At 38.8% G+C, this 17,399-nt stretch overlaps 1 protein-coding gene across 17 annotated transcripts in view; it reads right to left on the bottom strand.

Moving 5' to 3' along the window:
* The window catches only part of SVIL (supervillin), a 131,361-nt gene that overhangs the window by 88,893 nt on the left and 25,069 nt on the right, over positions 1 to 17,399 (bottom strand). For 12 of the 17 annotated variants that reach the window (XM_079302069.1, XM_079302065.1, XM_079302071.1 and 9 more), the window contains exon 1: positions 10,332 to 10,460. In XM_079302069.1, the coding sequence (XP_079158195.1) occupies positions 10,332 to 10,395 (64 nt within the window). In that variant the 5' untranslated portion in view covers positions 10,396 to 10,460. Of the gene's footprint in view, positions 1 to 7,150; positions 7,708 to 10,331; positions 10,461 to 15,393; positions 15,479 to 17,399 lie in introns of those variants that run through there. The other 5 variants (XM_079302059.1, XM_079302057.1, XM_079302061.1 and 2 more) reach the window with 4 other exon arrangements.

The raw sequence follows: 17,399 nt of genomic DNA on the forward strand, positions 1-17,399 counted from the left end.
CTTCTCTCCTCTCTGTCTCTCCACAGGGACAGGGAGCAAGGGCCCTGCTGTGGAAGGCTGCTCATGACACCAGGAGGTACAACAAAGTGACCTAACAGTTCTTGATTTATCTGAAGCATTTGCTGAGAGGATTATGTATGAAGTCACTTCTTTCCTGACAATTAACTTCCATGGACTTGTGCTGTCATGACATTTGATTGTCTGTATTCAGTCTCTTACAGGCACTGGAAGTCACTCATTAAATTCTGTTCAATTACTGGGCCCTAGGTATAAATCAAAAATATTTCTCCATTTAATATTTCACTACAAATGTGCTACTTCTGTGCTGGCTTCAATCAAGCTGTAAAGTACTTGTGATATTAAATAAAATTATTTCACAGCTGCAATTCAAAATTATGTCCCCAATTTTACTTATGCCTATTTTTACCCAGGTCCATACAAGCCAGCACAGGCAGTATATGAGCTTTAGTCATTCAAGGAAAGAGTTTACATATATCTCAAATCAAAGGTGCAGATCTAAGTAATTTCAAGTAGAAGACTGCTCAAACTTAAGTTCTCATGACACTCTTCCAGCAGCATTACACAGAGGCAAGAAGATCATGGGCAGTCTTAATACTGGGCTAGAAGACACTGCAGTAGATTTGGTCCAAGAATCAATACAGTGATTGAAAATAAAAGAGAAGTTCTCTTTTGCATAAGAGTATCAGCCCAACACTCACACAACACATTTCATGCATGCCTTGCCATCATTTAACTCTCTAAATCAAGCAAACTGAGGCTGTCACAAGCACAGTCTGATAGACCTTGCACAACCTTTAGATGCTGACATCCCACCTGATGAGTGAGATGTGAAAGCAAAGCACTGAGGAACCTCACAGGGCTCATAGTTTTTATTTCTTCTCTCTAACCTGAGCCAACACAGTGTTCCCTACTCACCTGTCCTACATGCTCACCCCCACACTGAGAGACTCTTTTCAAACCCTGACTCTTCCTCTGCTGCTTTCAGCATCAGGCTGACACAGCCATGGTGAGCAGGTCTGAGCAGCCACAGGACTTGGGAGGAATGGGAAAAACTTCTGACAGAGCAGTTCCCCAATCTCTGTGGCCATGTATCCACCTGATGCTATTGTAGAGTGGCTCTGGAGCAAACTGGGACTGGAAAGACAAGTGGGAGAGATTCCTAAATTGGTATTTTAAAGCAAGGCTGCCACTTTCACTATTCCTACCTCCCAATCCAAGCCATCAGCTGCCTGAAGTAGTCAGAAGAGTAAAATTGGTAACCCTGGCATTTAACAAACAAACAAACAAACAAACAAACAAACAAACAAACAAAAAGAAAACAGCAAAAAAAAACCCCCAAAAAAGTGTGGAGATCTGATTTTGAAACTTACCCACTTGAAGTCTGAATCCAGTTCAAGACAGCCCTAAGCACCAGCCTACAAGCAAACAAACAGCAAGACCACTCTTGGCCTCTCCTGTTTAAAGCAGGGCAGCTATGAAGAACACAGTCTCATGGATAATTTTATGTTCTTTTTCAGCAATTAGTAATTGCTTTGAATTCTAGCTAATATGTCTGGAACATATTACTTACTCAGAGAGCAAAATGTTGAAGAGTTGATACTATGTTTTCTCCTTTGACTTAACACTTACAAATCCTTACAGCCAGCAAATATACATAGTCCAAACAGCCAGAAACACGATTAACACCAGAAAATCTCAGCCTCTGTGACTCACTCTGAGTAAGTGCCAGGATGGATCACTTTCCTTTGCCCACCTAAACATAGCTCTTACATATAAAAGGTTGTGACTTCATCTAATGACTGAACAGCAAAGGCTTCCAGCCTCTGATCTGAGGAGAAATTACCAACACTTGCATATACAGGAGCTTTTTTTTAAACTTCACAGCTCTTTCAGCTCCTTTCAGAGTCCCTCTGATCCAAACACTATCTCTTATTTGGCACACTGTGCTGTCAATGAGCATGCAATCATCAAACCTGTCCTTTTCAGCTCTGATGTACTTCAAGACAACCATTCCTTGGCTACTTTTTCAAAGAACTTCACCTAGCCAGGTTTAAGCATGCTGTTCCCACTTCTGCAAGATCTCCATCTGGACAGGTCACTCTTCAGATGTCACTGACCTGACAGCAGTCAGGAGCCCTGGAGAAGGCTTGGCTGACCCTGGCCCTTCAAGGCAGCCTCATGTTTGTGTCTGTTTGCCCTTTACAGATGTGTACACACCTGCCTGGTCCCCACTCCTCCAAAATCCTTGGCAGATTACCAGAGTAGATTTACATGTTATTTCATAAAATTCACCTTTTTCAGCATATGTGGTCAGTTCAGTTAGTCCTTATTGCTCTGAAGTAGCCAAAAAACCCTTATCCTTTCTAGGAATGTCAACAAGAGGGAGGGAGAAAAAAAAAAAAAAAAAATCAAAGTTGCCCACACATCAAACACAAACAATTTTAACAAACAGATGTTTCTTCCACAAGTGTTCTGATTGACTAATGTTTTGGGTACAAAACCACTCTAGTCAGTTGAAACACAATTCTAGATGATTGTTATGTAAGCAGAATTGACCACAAGAAAACTTCTAACAGTTTTGTTCATTCTTAATACAGTTAGTTGACTGAAAATGCAATGTTGATATTTTGCAGAGCTACAGTTTCCAGTAATTCTACATATAAACTGACAATGCATTTTGGCAGTTGAAAATGCATCTGTCACAATTACATTTGCAGCAAAGCTGTGTACTGATAAACAGAGTATTTTAGTATGTAGAGCTCTATAACCAAAGCATATTCTGTGCTATTTTTTAAAGTATAGTTTAAGGAATAAAAGTTAAAAAAAAAAGAAAGATGGGAAACTTCAACCTCAGAATTTGCTATTTAAATCTGTAATGCAGCCTTTAAAGATTTGAATTAATTTTACAGGTATGAAATGAAGTTTCTCATTCTAAAACTCAACCTTCATCTATAAATATGAAGTTTCCTTGCCAAGCCAACCCCTACTATCTAATCAGAATGAAAGGTTGGGGGCTGAGCTGTATTTTCAAAGTGTGCAACTGTGTACAATTCACACAGCTTTTGCTGAGAGCAACTTAGGAGTTAGCATATGTTTTTTGTTTGAAACAGGTTAGTAAAAACTAACTCTAGGGCATGCAGTAAGCTTTATTTGCCTCAGCTTCAGGTTGCTTAGGATTACCAACACCAAAGCCCTGAGTTTGCTTTCAAAAGAATTATATGCTCTGGATGTTTGACTACAATAAGAAATGCATCATTCAAGGTTAGCTTTACTCACCACAAAAAATAGCTACTTCTTTTCACAATAAAGAGGTAAAAAAGTGAAATTCAGTGCTGCTGGAGCAACAACTGTGTTGGCTGCTCAGCTCCAGTTGCCTGTGTTAAAACATCTGGCAGGTTTTTTTTTGGAACTGAAGGCAGGCAGGTGTTGCAATGACTGACACCAAAGCCAAGAGAACTCAACTCCCAGATCTCACTTGTGGCTCCAGGGTTAACCTTACCAAACCCTAGGCACCACTGGAATGCCAGCAGCTGCCTGAAATGCTGCTTTCAGTAGGATTTCACCTTGCTTTCAGGGCCAGTTGTCACTTAATGGAAAATGACATTGAAATACTGTCCATTATTCACTCTAATATAAACAGTTGGGACAATTATTTTCTAAGAGTTATTCTAGTTGTCTCTGAGGCTTAACTGGGCTTCTTGTCAGAAAGGGAAAGATTGAAAAAGTCATATGTGAAGCACATATGACTTGCATATTCTCTAGACCATTTGGTGCAACTGTTTAAAAACAGTAATCCACACTCCACAGAGAGCTGATGGGAGACAGTGCTACCTTTGTTTTATTTCAGGGAATAGACAGTAATTTTGTCTAAATCTAAGGCTGATATAACAGAGGAAGAATGAAATCCTGCACATCTTTGCTGACTGCCAAGAGTTTTACAGGTATAAGCCAAAAGGAACACATTTGGCAGTCATTAACCCCACAGAAATATTATTTACTTCTCACAGGACTTTGGCACACCATCTCTGGACTAACACCTGAGTGCAGTCCCTTTGTAACAGACACTGGTAACAGCATAGCATTTTTTGTGTCAAATGGCTCAGTTCTGTCAGGAAATTGCACACTTCCTTCATCAGGGTCTGATGGAGACTCAAGTTGCTTTAGAAATATATCTGGCCTTAAATATTATGACACATGATGCTTGATGTCCAAGTTCCTCGTGATGGTTTTTTTTGTCTACATGAAGAGTGACATGTCTGGAAAGCCAAATAATTTTAATCTGGTCTTTGAAAACTGACTTTACAGATGTATTTTTTTTTAACTCTGAAAACTGAGCATCATTAGAACAAAGAGACATTCCAACAACTAAATCCAAATAAATCATCAAAGAGTTAATGCATAATTGCTGTACCCTCTCTACTGAAAGACTCCCTTCAACACACCACCACGTGAAGCAGTGACATCAGAAGCATTTTTATCACCAATTACCCAATGCATTCTTATCTGCTTAAGGCAGACTCCAAGTAGGACATGTTTTGCTCATTAAAAATCACGACCTTCCATGTCTATTAACTCTTAGTTGGGAATATAGCAAAAGCAAGGAATCAACAAGGTGAGACCACTGAGCACATTAATTCCTTTGCAATCTCACTGCTGCCCTGCAGCAGCCAAAGGGAAGCTTCTCCATGCAGGAACAGGAGACAGAACTTTTGCATTCAGCAAGAAAAGCACACTGCAGACTGCCAGGCCTCTGCAAAGAGGATAATCTCAGCCACCCTGGTACTGCAAACTGTTCCACAGCTTTTGCCTCCTGAAAATTACAGTGAAATTTCCATCCACAACAGCCAAGACACTGGGGAGAAACATGAACTCAAACAATGGCAATTTAAACTAAATAAGCTTGTGCAATTTTCTCCTCTGTTCATTACATTAAAGGTTTCATAGACACCTGATCTTGTGAACATGTTCTAAGAAAGCAAAATAACAATGCTGCATTTAAAAAAACCCAAAACCACAAACCACAAATTCCACACATTCTTAATCACCTTTTGCATAAACAAATGTACTAAACTATATACAGCTTTCCAACCAGTTCATCAACATAGAGCCAAGAGAAACCTCAGCTCATACTGGGTTTTGATGTGCAAGACAGACACTTTCCAAACAGAAAATTGGCAAAAGATTCCAATGATCTGTCTAATGGTCACAAATGCTCACCTCCACCATCTCTGAGTCCACCTGGACTCACTGTGAAGGAGCAATGTGCACTTCCATTTCCCTTTTCCTCTACTACATAGTTCTGGGGAGCTCTGTGTACAGTTGTAGTGTAATCCTCCTTCTCTGTATAAAAAAGTAAATATGGCTGAGTTAAATACATATTAAAACTGCTTTATGCCCCCCTCCACCTTTATCCCATATAAAGTATCAAAAACAAAGAATTTAGCAAATAAATGTCAAGTGCACTGCTGAATAAAATTCAGAGAAATCTGAATTCCTCCTTCCTACTGGAAACTTTTGCCAAAAATGTCATTTAGCAATGGAATCAAGACAAAACAACATGGGAGAGGCAGAATTAACTTTTAAATTGAGATAGGGAAGAAAATGTACCTGTTCTAACAAGTTTAAACCTCTGCTGTACAAAGAGAAGCTGATATTGTTACTTCTCATCAATCAAAATGTTTCCTGCATTCCACCCTTAGTGAACTTCAGTCTGAAATTCAAGTTAAGAGCTTCTGCACACTCTGAGGTATTTAACTTCCATATGTGATGTCTCTATGATCTGTTTTAAGACTTAAAGGCATTGACACCTTCTAGCAGGTTTACAGGAACACAACAGGCATATTAAAATGGTGGAGAAATTTATAGCAACTTGCTGTTTAAAATATAATTAGTAAAGGAAAAGAAAATCAGATCACATAAAAAGGATGCTTATTAAAAATACTCATTTTATTGGAAGCAATGTAAAAACATTTAAAAGTCAGTATGAGACTGAAGCACACATCTGTTGCACAATACAAAAATTAAGATGTCTGAAGGGGTATGTTTATCAGGAGTTTCTTCCTAGCCCTCACTGCTTCTGCAGGTAGAAGGATTCAACCTCCTATGAAACATGCAGATATAGGTGATAATTAAAATATTTATCTAACAAAGTCTATGGGAGAGTAATTCACTACATGGGGCAGTTTATTCCAATACAATATTCCTATCACAAAACTCATAAAGTGGTTTTAAAATAGTAATGCTCCATATATGTCTTCTGGTATTCCCAGGGCTAAAACAAAGGTTTATAAAATTCAGAATAAAAATTCTAGATCCATTTGACAGATAAATACAGATTTATAATCCAAATAAATCAGAAGGTCACCTTAAATTGCTAGTTCCTAAAAGGAAAATTGAGAAGTAGATTATTTTTTTTTTCAAGGACACTATTGTTGTGTTTCTGGTGATTAAAATACAGCACCTGGAATATCCTTGAAGCAAGGAAACTCACCCTCCAATCCCCCTGCCCCTTATGCTCCCCCCCTTTAAGCAGGCTGGAATAAAACCACTCACATTTCAAACTGACAATGCTGCAAATTTTCTCAAACAAATGGCTGAAGGAATTGCAAGCAAAGATATTGCTGCAGGAGAAGAAAGTAAAATACTGCCAGTAACTTATACCTCTTCTACCTGCAGTGTCCTGGTAATGTTTAAAATTAAGAGAATGGAAAGTTGGAACAAGATTTCCTCAGAATGCTCCAGGTCTCAAAATAGAGCAGAGTTATCCAATGCAACAGTACACACATGTATTTATAGAACTTTTTAAGCACAAGAGAAAATTGCCACTGAAAAGTTTTGTTATTACAGAAGTGTTCTTACAGCCACTTGTAGTACTGTGGCTAAGGTTAATATAATAAAACTGAAAAAGAAAAGAGAAACACACACATAAACCAACCAGCAACAGGACTTTCCATTCACAGCAGAATGAACTCATCTTCTAAGCAAAACCACGAGAATAAAAGCACAAGAAGGACTGGCATGCACAGGCTGGAATAAACCCACTTGCATTTCAGCCTGACAATGCTGTGAATATTCTCAAACAAATGCTCCAGCAACTGCGTGCAGGCTCCCCGAGTGAGGTGCTACTTACTTCAGAATCCTGTAAAAAATCCACTTGTCTGCCTCTGCACAAAGAGGACAGATGCAGCAAAAGGGGTCAAAGTCTTCTCAAAATAGTTACTGATAACGCCAGTAGCTCTCTTTGGCCAAGTACTTCATAATTCTTGTTTTAAAGAAGTTTCTCGCACCAGCTAAGATTCTTTTCCCAAGAACCTGACACTCACCCACTTAGAAAACAGAAAAGTGACTTCACAAAAGTTACCAAATATCAACATGCATGGCTGGCAAGTACATGTGCAGTCAAGATGATTCAGATAAGTCAGATAAATTTAGAACAGCGCTTTCCTAAAAGCATGCGTTCACCAAATGCAGTAAATATGCAGGAGCTATATCCAAGTGCTGATTCCAAACATCAGAGCAAAAAATTTATTAGTGAAAATCTCCTTTTAAGAGTTCGCTGCCATCTGAAGTCCTCAACAGTGTGATTCCTTGATCTGCCTTTAGTATTTCCATCCATCACTGGATTTATCCACATAAAAAGCTATAGGCTCCCCAACCTCTGAGGACTAAGCCAAATGCAGTGTGGCAACTTCACATAGGACCAGCCTTTTATGGTTGGAACAGTAGAGCTTTGATACAGCTAATCTACCATAAATAGCTCTTGAAACTCAGAAGGATCAAATCAGCTGTTGCAACAGTCCCAGCCTGTAGCTGCTTCAAATCCAATTATACTGTCAACTCTGGCTTGCAGCTCTCCCTTTTATTCCCCTGGTCCAAAACATTTTCAGTCCTCCTCCTGACAGAAATTAGAAGCTGCTAAGGCAAACAGCAGAATCAAGCACATTAAATAAATTTTGAAACACATGCACAGTATTCTTACAATTACCTGAAGGAAGACAAGTTTTATTCTCTTAAAAAACAGCTTAAGTATTTGATGCCCATAAAAAAAGAAGTTATCAGCCCTGACTTATAAAGCAAACACATAAATTGAAATAAGCAAACAGTTCCAGGAGCAGCAAGCACAGCTTTAAAAGGTGGGTGAAACTAAGCAGATAAACTTCATGGAGCAGTATCCATGTCCCAGAATAAGGCATAAGGCACTGAATTATTTGCATATTTTTTTCTGTAACCTAAATACACTTGAGAAGTACTAGAATACCCTGTTATAAATCCTTAAACTATAATGTTTCCTTTCAGGTAGTTAGAACCATTTTCCCACAAAGAAGTTGAGAACTGTAATTTAAGAATTCTCACGGAATTAAAAGCTTCCAAAATATATATTTACTAACCATGTAAGTTGGTATAACTGAAAATTACCACTAGGAGTACTAGAGCATGGTAATTACTAAGAAACCAGTGCAGTGACATTGTTCTGAGAAAAAAAGCAGGTTTGGATCCAACAAAACATAGGTGAGCAGTATGATCTTCATGGCTCACCTCGCAGTGCCAAGAAACAGTACACAATGAAGCACGTAAGTACATGCAAATAAAAGGTATTTTTTTCTAACATGTATTATTAACATCCCACCAGTCTTTCCAAAACATGACATCCCAAAACACCAATTACTCCAGTGCAGTACAGGAGTACTTGGCATTTCAAAGGGGAAGAAGTGTCTTGTGGCAAAGTCTGTATCTTTATCTCCCACAAGTGTGTAAATTCTGAACATTGCCAGGGCATCCTCCTGAAATACTGGGCAGGACATCCACATGCAGGCATCCATCCTTTTTATTGAAGCAAGGGTAAAGAGGATTGCCCATTCCTGGTATGCAAACTGCTTTAAGGGCCTCTAGAAGCTACTCTATTGAAAAGGTCAAAATATAAAAATCACCAGCTTGTACTTAATGGAAAATTGTCAGCCATAAACCATCGTATTCCTCTTCACACTTGTGTTAAATTTTATCATCTTAGTTAAAGGTTTTAACTGATTTGCAAAGCATGTAACATACCTTGAACACAAAAAGAGTCTCTAGACTACAAGACAATAACAAAACAACCTCAATTAAGTGTGGGTGGGTGAAATGAATTGGTTTGCTGTCTCTCTAAATTGTGCACGAAGAACCCAGCTGGGTCACCTTCTGGAAGTCTCAGTAAAGTCACAGAGCTATACAAAGGCACAGACAGTTTTCTCTTAGGACCTAGCAAATGCCCAACTGAATCAATTCAGATATTTGTGGGACAGTGAGCTTTTCATTAGCATGGAGTAAACTCAGCATGTGACAAGTAGATAAAACACACCAGCAAGATCTGCCTGTTTATCAAAAGTTTATCACTTTGAACAGAGCTTGTAGAACATGTCACATTATGCTTCTGCATTGTGGTGAAAAAAAAAAAGAAGAATCTGAACCAACTGCTCACAAAAGTTCAACAGAGCTCTCAAAAATGCAGAAGGCATGCTTGCAGCTGGTACAGAGAAAGAGCAGCCGAGAGATTCTGCCACAACCACTGGTGCTTTATGCCCTATCCATAACCATTAAAATCCAAGGTCTTTTATTACTGTGGAATTTGAAGGATGCAAGTTATGACATGGAAACACACCCCCTCTAGAAGCAAGACAGGGATTGCTTGTTTCTTTTATAGAAACCACTCTACATTCATTCTCCATATCACATGAGAAACTATGTTGCAGATTTCATGTTTGTACTTAATTTAAAAAACAAATAAAAATCTTGAATGTGCTTTTTCATATAACATAGACTCCCTTGACTACAAGCACATAAAACAGAGCTGCCTACCACAGAAATACAGAAGTTTCTTCCTCTTTCTCCCAATACAAAATTTCTGTAAACACAGAGTAGAGGAAGCCACAGACAGGAGAGTAGTTAACCACTATCCCTTTACAACAAGCATAACATCTAGAATGTATCTTCTAGACACTATCAGCTCAATCATCAAAGACAGAGACATCACACACTTCTCAGGCCACAGGTTCTGACCCAACAAAGACAGAAGCACAAACTAACAAACACACTTTTGATTCTGAAGTCTTGCTTTGCAGGAGAGGATAAGTGCTTCAATGAGTAAAACTCAAGAAATAACACCAGGGTAACACACAATGAAGTTCACACAGTGTGCAAAGTCTGGATTAAGCATTCTCTTATTTAACAATTCAGCTTCCCAGTTTACAGATATCTTCTTTTCAGCTGGGGGAGGAGGGGAAGGAGAGACTTCCCAGGGAAAAAACCCCAGACAAATTTAATAAAAAGCGACTTACCAGCATCCATTGTTAGAATCATGACCCCACTTGTGTGTCCCAGGAAGCAGGAAGCCTTACCCATCCAGAGTGTGCGAATGACTCAGAAGGACAGCATGGCTTTGTTTCAGCTTATATCTTCTGGCTCATTCACCCCTCCTCCCTTTCGTGGGATAAAAGTGTTGCCTGTGCCTGGCCATCCCCATTGGCTCAGCCAGGGGAACCTACTCATTTAGCACATTCGTGTTTCTGTGAGAGCTAAAAATGACTCACAGAGGATTTTTTATTTATCTTAGAAAAAGCCAAACACCAACAATGTTAAAAAACAAAAAGCCCAAACCCAACACAAACACCTTCTGTTTTTCTGGGAGAAGAAATCATTCATTCCTTCACTATCAGACACAAATTGCAGTGATGTTATTGCCACAGGGATGAACAATTCCCTGTGCTCTGAATCAAGGAGAAAAGGTGGCAATTCAGGGAGGACAGTCCCACAGTCTCCAGTAATCCCCAGTTCTGCTGCATTGTCTGTCCATGGGAATAAAGCCACATGTTTTGTGTCAAAACCCATGCCCCCAGCCCAGTTTATCTTCAATGCAAACTGTATATAATCCCAAAACTGAGCATCTCCTGGTTTATCAGGGAGGATTTGCTCTTCCATTTTATTTTTAAGTAGGTAAAACAGTAAAAGATTATTGCCTTAGTGAAGACACACACCCAGGTTTAACTCTGCAGTGAGGAAAATTAACTAATATTTTCTTAATCTCCAGGATTATTTAGGTGCAATAATTGGTACAATCTAGGCTCGGTCTGAAGAATTTGGAAAGCTGTTACAATCTATTTGTGAGCCTCCTCTCTAGTAAGATAATAGTGTAAAACAATAAAATAAAATAAATAAATCTATCTGGTCAAGAGATATCAAAGCGCATTGTTAATTTTGATGAAACCACAGGACAGACTAAAAAGAGCAGTTGAGTGAGCAGCTGGAGGGGGGAAGGAATTTATTTATTTTATATTGCAAAATCCTTAAGAACTTGCAGTCAGACCCCAAGAGGGAGGTGCTGTGTCTTGGCACCATACACTGTCAACAGGGTGATATCTGTCTGTCCTTAGGGATTCAGCAGGCACAGAGAATGAAACACCAGTGCTCCTTGCCCCTGACAGGAACTACCTTTTCTAAATAAAGCCTGGACATATTAGGCCAGTGTCTCACCACATTACTCACCACCAGATAACCCAAGATTCATAACTCTGCGATACAACCACAAGTGTATTTTGGAAGTGTTGCTTGTGGTTGTTGAAATAAACAGAGTACTCTCTCTCTTGCCTCCTTCTGTTTTTAGAAAAGGTATCAGTTGCAAGTCACAAACACCAAGGTTTGTAGACACTACTTATGAAGTCAGAATGCACAATTCAAAGAAATCAGCAAAAACAGTACAATTGCATCATTGCTTCTCAGATTTCTTGACCCTCTCTCACTTTGTAGTGTGGCTTTACAGCAACACACCTGAGGCACAAGAGTTTGGGGGAAACACATTCCTAAGGTTGAAAATTTCTGATGTTTTTTGTAGGGCACTGCAATAAAAGCTTTGGGAAGAGGTAGGAGTAATCCAGATTCCAGAAAGAGAAATGAAATCTTTCAGTGAATGGGAATTAGGGAGAAAGGACCCAAGTGGACAGGCTGCTCCTCAAAAGCCACACTACAGAAAGAAGTGCAGTGTCACAACTGAATGGATTCCTGGCTTCATCCAAAGTTCACAATTCACAAATAGTCAGGACAATGTTTTGACCATAATAAATAGCTAAGGACATTTGGCAACAGCCCAGACCATGTGCAGACATGTTAAATTTTGGGATTGATATCAGGCATAGCTTCTTTCTCACTAATAATTATTAGTCTGAAGAAAAATGCAGCAATAAGGAAGATACTTTTGCACTCCTCCTATTTCACCCTTCTTCACCTGACACCTTCATTAAAAATTTCCAATGGTCTAAATAAAATTCTTGACAACAAAAATCAGTTCTGAGGATGCCTTCAAGTAATGCAATCCCAAAGACTGGAGGAACTGTGTGGAGAAAAGAGTGTAACACTTGTCCTTACAAGAAGGTAGAAAGGGAAGAGCTGGTAGAGGGAAGAGCTTTAAGTTCAAGTGAAGACCTCAACTCTGCCAAGACACCAGGAAAACCCAACATTAACACTCCCATCCTCAGGTAAACTGAGTGAATAACACTGCCAGAGAATATCAGGCACAACAGGTCCTATGCCAAACAAATACATTTTGAGAAAAGTATTATCATATGCTGAGCAAGAACAAACCACTTTTGACAGGATGACATTTCCTGTAAGCTTGCCTTTTGCAATAAGTTCAGTAGCATTGTCCTGGAACAGCAAAATGCAGAAGTTCAAGCAAACTTCTCAGAACAACAAGAACAAAAACCAAACCTCAACTGCTGGGTCAGCAATGGATTGTGAGGTACTGCATGCACTATTTTTTAAAACTGCATTAATAATTCAGCTTACAAAGTATTTGGAAAAACAGCTGAATTGAAACCATAGGGGGGGGGAAATCTTAATGATATCCTAGAAAAATAAACAGGAAATACATCTCTGCCTTCAGAAGGGAGAGAAGGAAGCTTCCACTTAGACTAGCAAGAACATTAAGCTGAAGGGGACTGCTGCACAGACAGGATTTACAAAAGCTGGACATCCCCAACGTTCCAATTCTATTCTAGATGGCAGAAATTAACCCATTCACTGTTTGTCAAGCTGTGTTAGCCTACATTGGCTGAAATTTATGCAACTAAAAATACACCAGTATTAGAGTGAACAGTGTATGTTTCTTCACATATCAGCAAGGCTGCTAAAGTGTCCAGCAAGACAGCACATGAATTTGCACATAAAGCCTTGGCTTTGTTGACTTTATGGAAGCCATGCAATACAGACAGCACATGATAAATGGTATGCTGCTAGCAATGTTAGAATTGTATAAATTAAAAAAACAAATACCTAAAACAGTCCATAAACTGTTTCTATTGTAATGTTATGAAAAGAGGGTGACTCATCTGATAAGAGACTCTGACTGTGCACATTTCCCAGCCTTTAAAGTCAACTGGCCAGTCTTAGATGCAACTCCAGCAATGAAGTAGAAAGCTGGTCATGACCTCCAGAAACTACCAATTTTTTTTTCCCATCACTTTTCAGTCTGATAATCTGAATTCCATGTAATTGCTTAATGAATATATATCACAAGGCAGTAACAGCTGCAGGAAATACTGCACAATATTCCAAGATGCTGTGGAAAAACACGAGCACATTCATCTGAAGGCTGTATCCAAATAGCCCATGGCTTAGTTATCTGACAAGGTCCAGCTATGGCACATCAAGTGTGCAAATTGCATACTGGTAACAAACTCTAGCTCTGTAAATTCTCTACTAAAATAAACCTCTTTTTTGTTGCTGATTTTTTTAAAATACAGCAGAATACTCATTCACATGGTCTAATAGCATCATCTTCTGAAGCTTACAACCATTTTATGATGGTGTATACTAAAAAACAAGAATTTCAGCAAGAAATTCTCTGAAGGCTTGATTTGAGTCTTTGTTGTAAGAAGTTAAACCCATATTACCCTTAAAAAATAAATTCCCATGACTATTCACATAATTTTCAGTATCTGCATTAGTCTTACAAGACCACACTACTTCTGCTCACCTCCATTAAATTATTCTCTGCATAGAAAGCACACAGCTAACAAGTGTGATGTGATGTGCTTGCTCTAACATTTTGAGGAGACTTTATTCATATGTTTTAATCCTGATTTATCAAAATCCAGTTAATGTCTTCCATTTTCATGCTCCAAGCTCAAATCTTCAGGAACCAAGGTTAGGTTTTGCTTTTCTACTGCAAGGCCTTACAACTTTTCAGGCTTTTTATCACATGTAAGAGTGAGCACTGCTCCCAGTCTCTCACTTTCCTTCTTTTTAAGTAAGATGCTAAAACCAGCAGATGATGATTTCACTCCAACTTCCACTCTTCACAGAGTGTTTCCCCAGACTTCAGAAGCCATGATAAGTTGCAAGGAAAACAGTTCTTATGTAATTCTGGAGCAACAGCTGAAAATGGTGCCTTTCATACCTTTGAGTATTATAACTTAGACTACTTAGAGCCTAGAAAGGCTGGAAAACTTAGGGAAAAATGTGGCAAGAGAACTAATAGGATGACAGCTCTTGTCTGGCAGTATGACCAGAATTAAATATCAATTCTCTTTTAGGAAGGTTAAATTATATCATCTACATACTAATTTTGCTGATTCAAAACCACTGAGACATTCCTGATCACATCCAAGAAATCACATCTCTCCAGTGAAATTACACAATTCTCCAGGAATTGACACTTCACAGAAATTTTGCAAGCTCTGCCTTGTGAGACCTACAGAGCCTGGTATGCACTTCCACATAAAAAAATGTCTCTTTTGTTCTTGGTTAATGTTCACATAGGGAAAGGTTTTTCCAAAGCTAAGAGCTGAAAAAATCAAATCTAAACTACAAATATTTAATCAAAAGTCTTCAACATGAAGAGTGTGCAGCATCAAAGAAAATACAGACCTGTAAATAATTAAAATATTATATTATATATAATATTATAAGGTATTGTACATTGTCTAGAGTGGTTGAAGCTACTCTCTCTTTCTTATACAATATTTGGAAGAAGGAATAATAGAAAGGCTGAACAAGAGGTCCATCTTAGCTGCTTGCTGTATCTCAGCAAATTCTGAGAAGTTGTTTTGTTATTGTTACTTTCTTATTGAGCAACATTTCTTCCCAAGGCAGCATTAGCACCTCTAGGTATTTAAATACCAATCAGCTTTTCTGAAGCTCCCATGGGCTACTCTTGAACCTTAACTATTATATCACTTCATTTTATTAAAGTACATATGCACTAGAAGGGACACACAGACTTCTTTAAATGCTTGATGCAAACACCTCCAGCAAAAAAATTAAAAAAAAAAAAAAAAAAGGAAGAAGAAAAACAACAACCCATAGTTCTTGTTTCAGATCTGCATGCATTTTTCAGCAAAGGTTTACCTTAAATCCCAGCCATCCAGGCCTGACCCTCTGGGTACAACAGCATCACTTTGTCCAGGTGGCTCACAGTCCAAAGGCACTCCTCCTACAAGAAACAAACACAAAATCATGGGTAAGAATCACAGTGCATCCCAGGATAAGGAGACCATTTCAGAACTGGCAGGCAGATGCACAAAGGCAATGAACTGATTGACTGCAAGGGCTGAGCAGCTTAGAGCACATTGCTACCTTGCCCATCCATATAGACAAGAGCTGAACTTTTCCTCAGCCACCACAGAGGATGTCCTTATTATTGTAAATTCAGTCTTTCAATAAGGTCCAGCAGCACTGGAGATAATAGCAAAACCAGAAGCATCTACCAAAATACTATTACTCTCAAAATCCATACTCACTGAATGCAACTGAAAGCCAATTCTCACAGCAGCCAGAAGACAGACCCAACCCAGTGCAGAGCCCCTGACCTGTCAAGCAATTCTGCAAACACATGGCCTGATTTCTGATCCCCACACCTTGAGCCACAACTGGTTTTATTTTATTCTTTGGCAAATAAAACCACCTCTGGCTGTGCCTGCAACATCATCTGCAGGGTGATTCAGCCCATGTGGATACTCATGCTGATTAAGTATTCAAGTTAGATTGTTTCAAACTAGCTGAATTATCCGAGCACTACATTGTCCTTAAAGATGCCAATTCCCTGAAGCTATAAAAACTTAAACAACCAACTGCTCTGGGCTTCTTTCTCTATTCTGTACCATATGCTGTTGTTTCTTTCCAGAGAGTGAAGAGCTCTCCAATGCAGACCTGAACCACCTGAAGCAGCCCATGCTATTGCACAGATTATTGTCTCCCTCCTCTTACAGCTGCTAAGTGAAATTACATTTTTACTCTTGCTCAGCTCAGGCTCAGCTCACTTGTGTATGTTTAAGTGCCAAATATACTGTTTTCACTTTCATAACTGCTTTATTCAACTTCTTTTTTTTTTTTTTTTCAATCTATTAGGAGGTACAAAATGAAGTCATGATATCCTATGAGACTAGAGCAACAACTTTCAAGAGCAGCCAGGTCACTGCTCTGCTTCCTGCAGCTGCTGAACATGTCAGACTCTAATAACAGCATCTAGAGAAGAGGTCAAAACAAAAATAATTCATTGAAAAGACAGATAAGACAGAAATTTTGCCTTAGTCAGGAAAAATTCTGATTTTGGAAGACAAACAGACCCCCAAACACAGACTACCTTAGAGTGCAGAAGGACAGGTAAGGCAGCAAAACAGTCTTGTCCCTAATGCTATGTAACTGTTCACAGCAATTGAACTAAGACAGTTTTTAAGATCTACCCACATTTATCTCTGCATTTCAGGGAGGAAACTAGCCTAAAGAATATGGTAAACTACATGCCATTGTTTCCCCCTCAAATGAGCACTCCTGCACTTTAGAAGGGTAAATTAGTGGGCACTTCAGGGTGGTAGGAAAGGTGAAGAAATTAAATGGTCAGCAATGGATAGTTGGAAAAAAAGATAAACTAGATTTTCCACCATTACTTAATTATTGGTTCCGTATTTCTTCTTGCTACTTAATTATAGGGTTGCCTGATTACTTCTGCTGTTCCTACTTTCTTCCTCTTTATGTATTAAAAAAAAAAAAAATAGAAAAGAAAGGATCTTAAATCCAGCAATCATTTTGGTCAACTTCTTCAGAGACTTCCAGGATGCAGCTGTGAGGTGGGAATAGAGGACATTTATAATGCACAGAACACACTAAACCTGGTGCACACTGCCACTGTCGCACTAATACATTTTATTAATTCTTCTTCATTTTTTGGGTAAATTCCTTCCTTTTTTTCAAAGCCTGCAGCTTTGAAGCCTGTCAAAGTTTACCCTTTTAAAGGAACCTTGAGTAACTGGTGAAAGTTGAAATATCTTGACAGAGTGGTTTGGGGCTTTTTATATATTCATGTATTTGCCTGTGTCACTATATTTACAGATCTTTGATACTGTCAGGAGTCATAG

This window comes from Erithacus rubecula, assembly GCF_903797595.1.
Source record: "Erithacus rubecula genome assembly, chromosome: 3".
NCBI classification, from domain to species: domain Eukaryota; kingdom Metazoa; phylum Chordata; class Aves; order Passeriformes; family Muscicapidae; genus Erithacus; species Erithacus rubecula.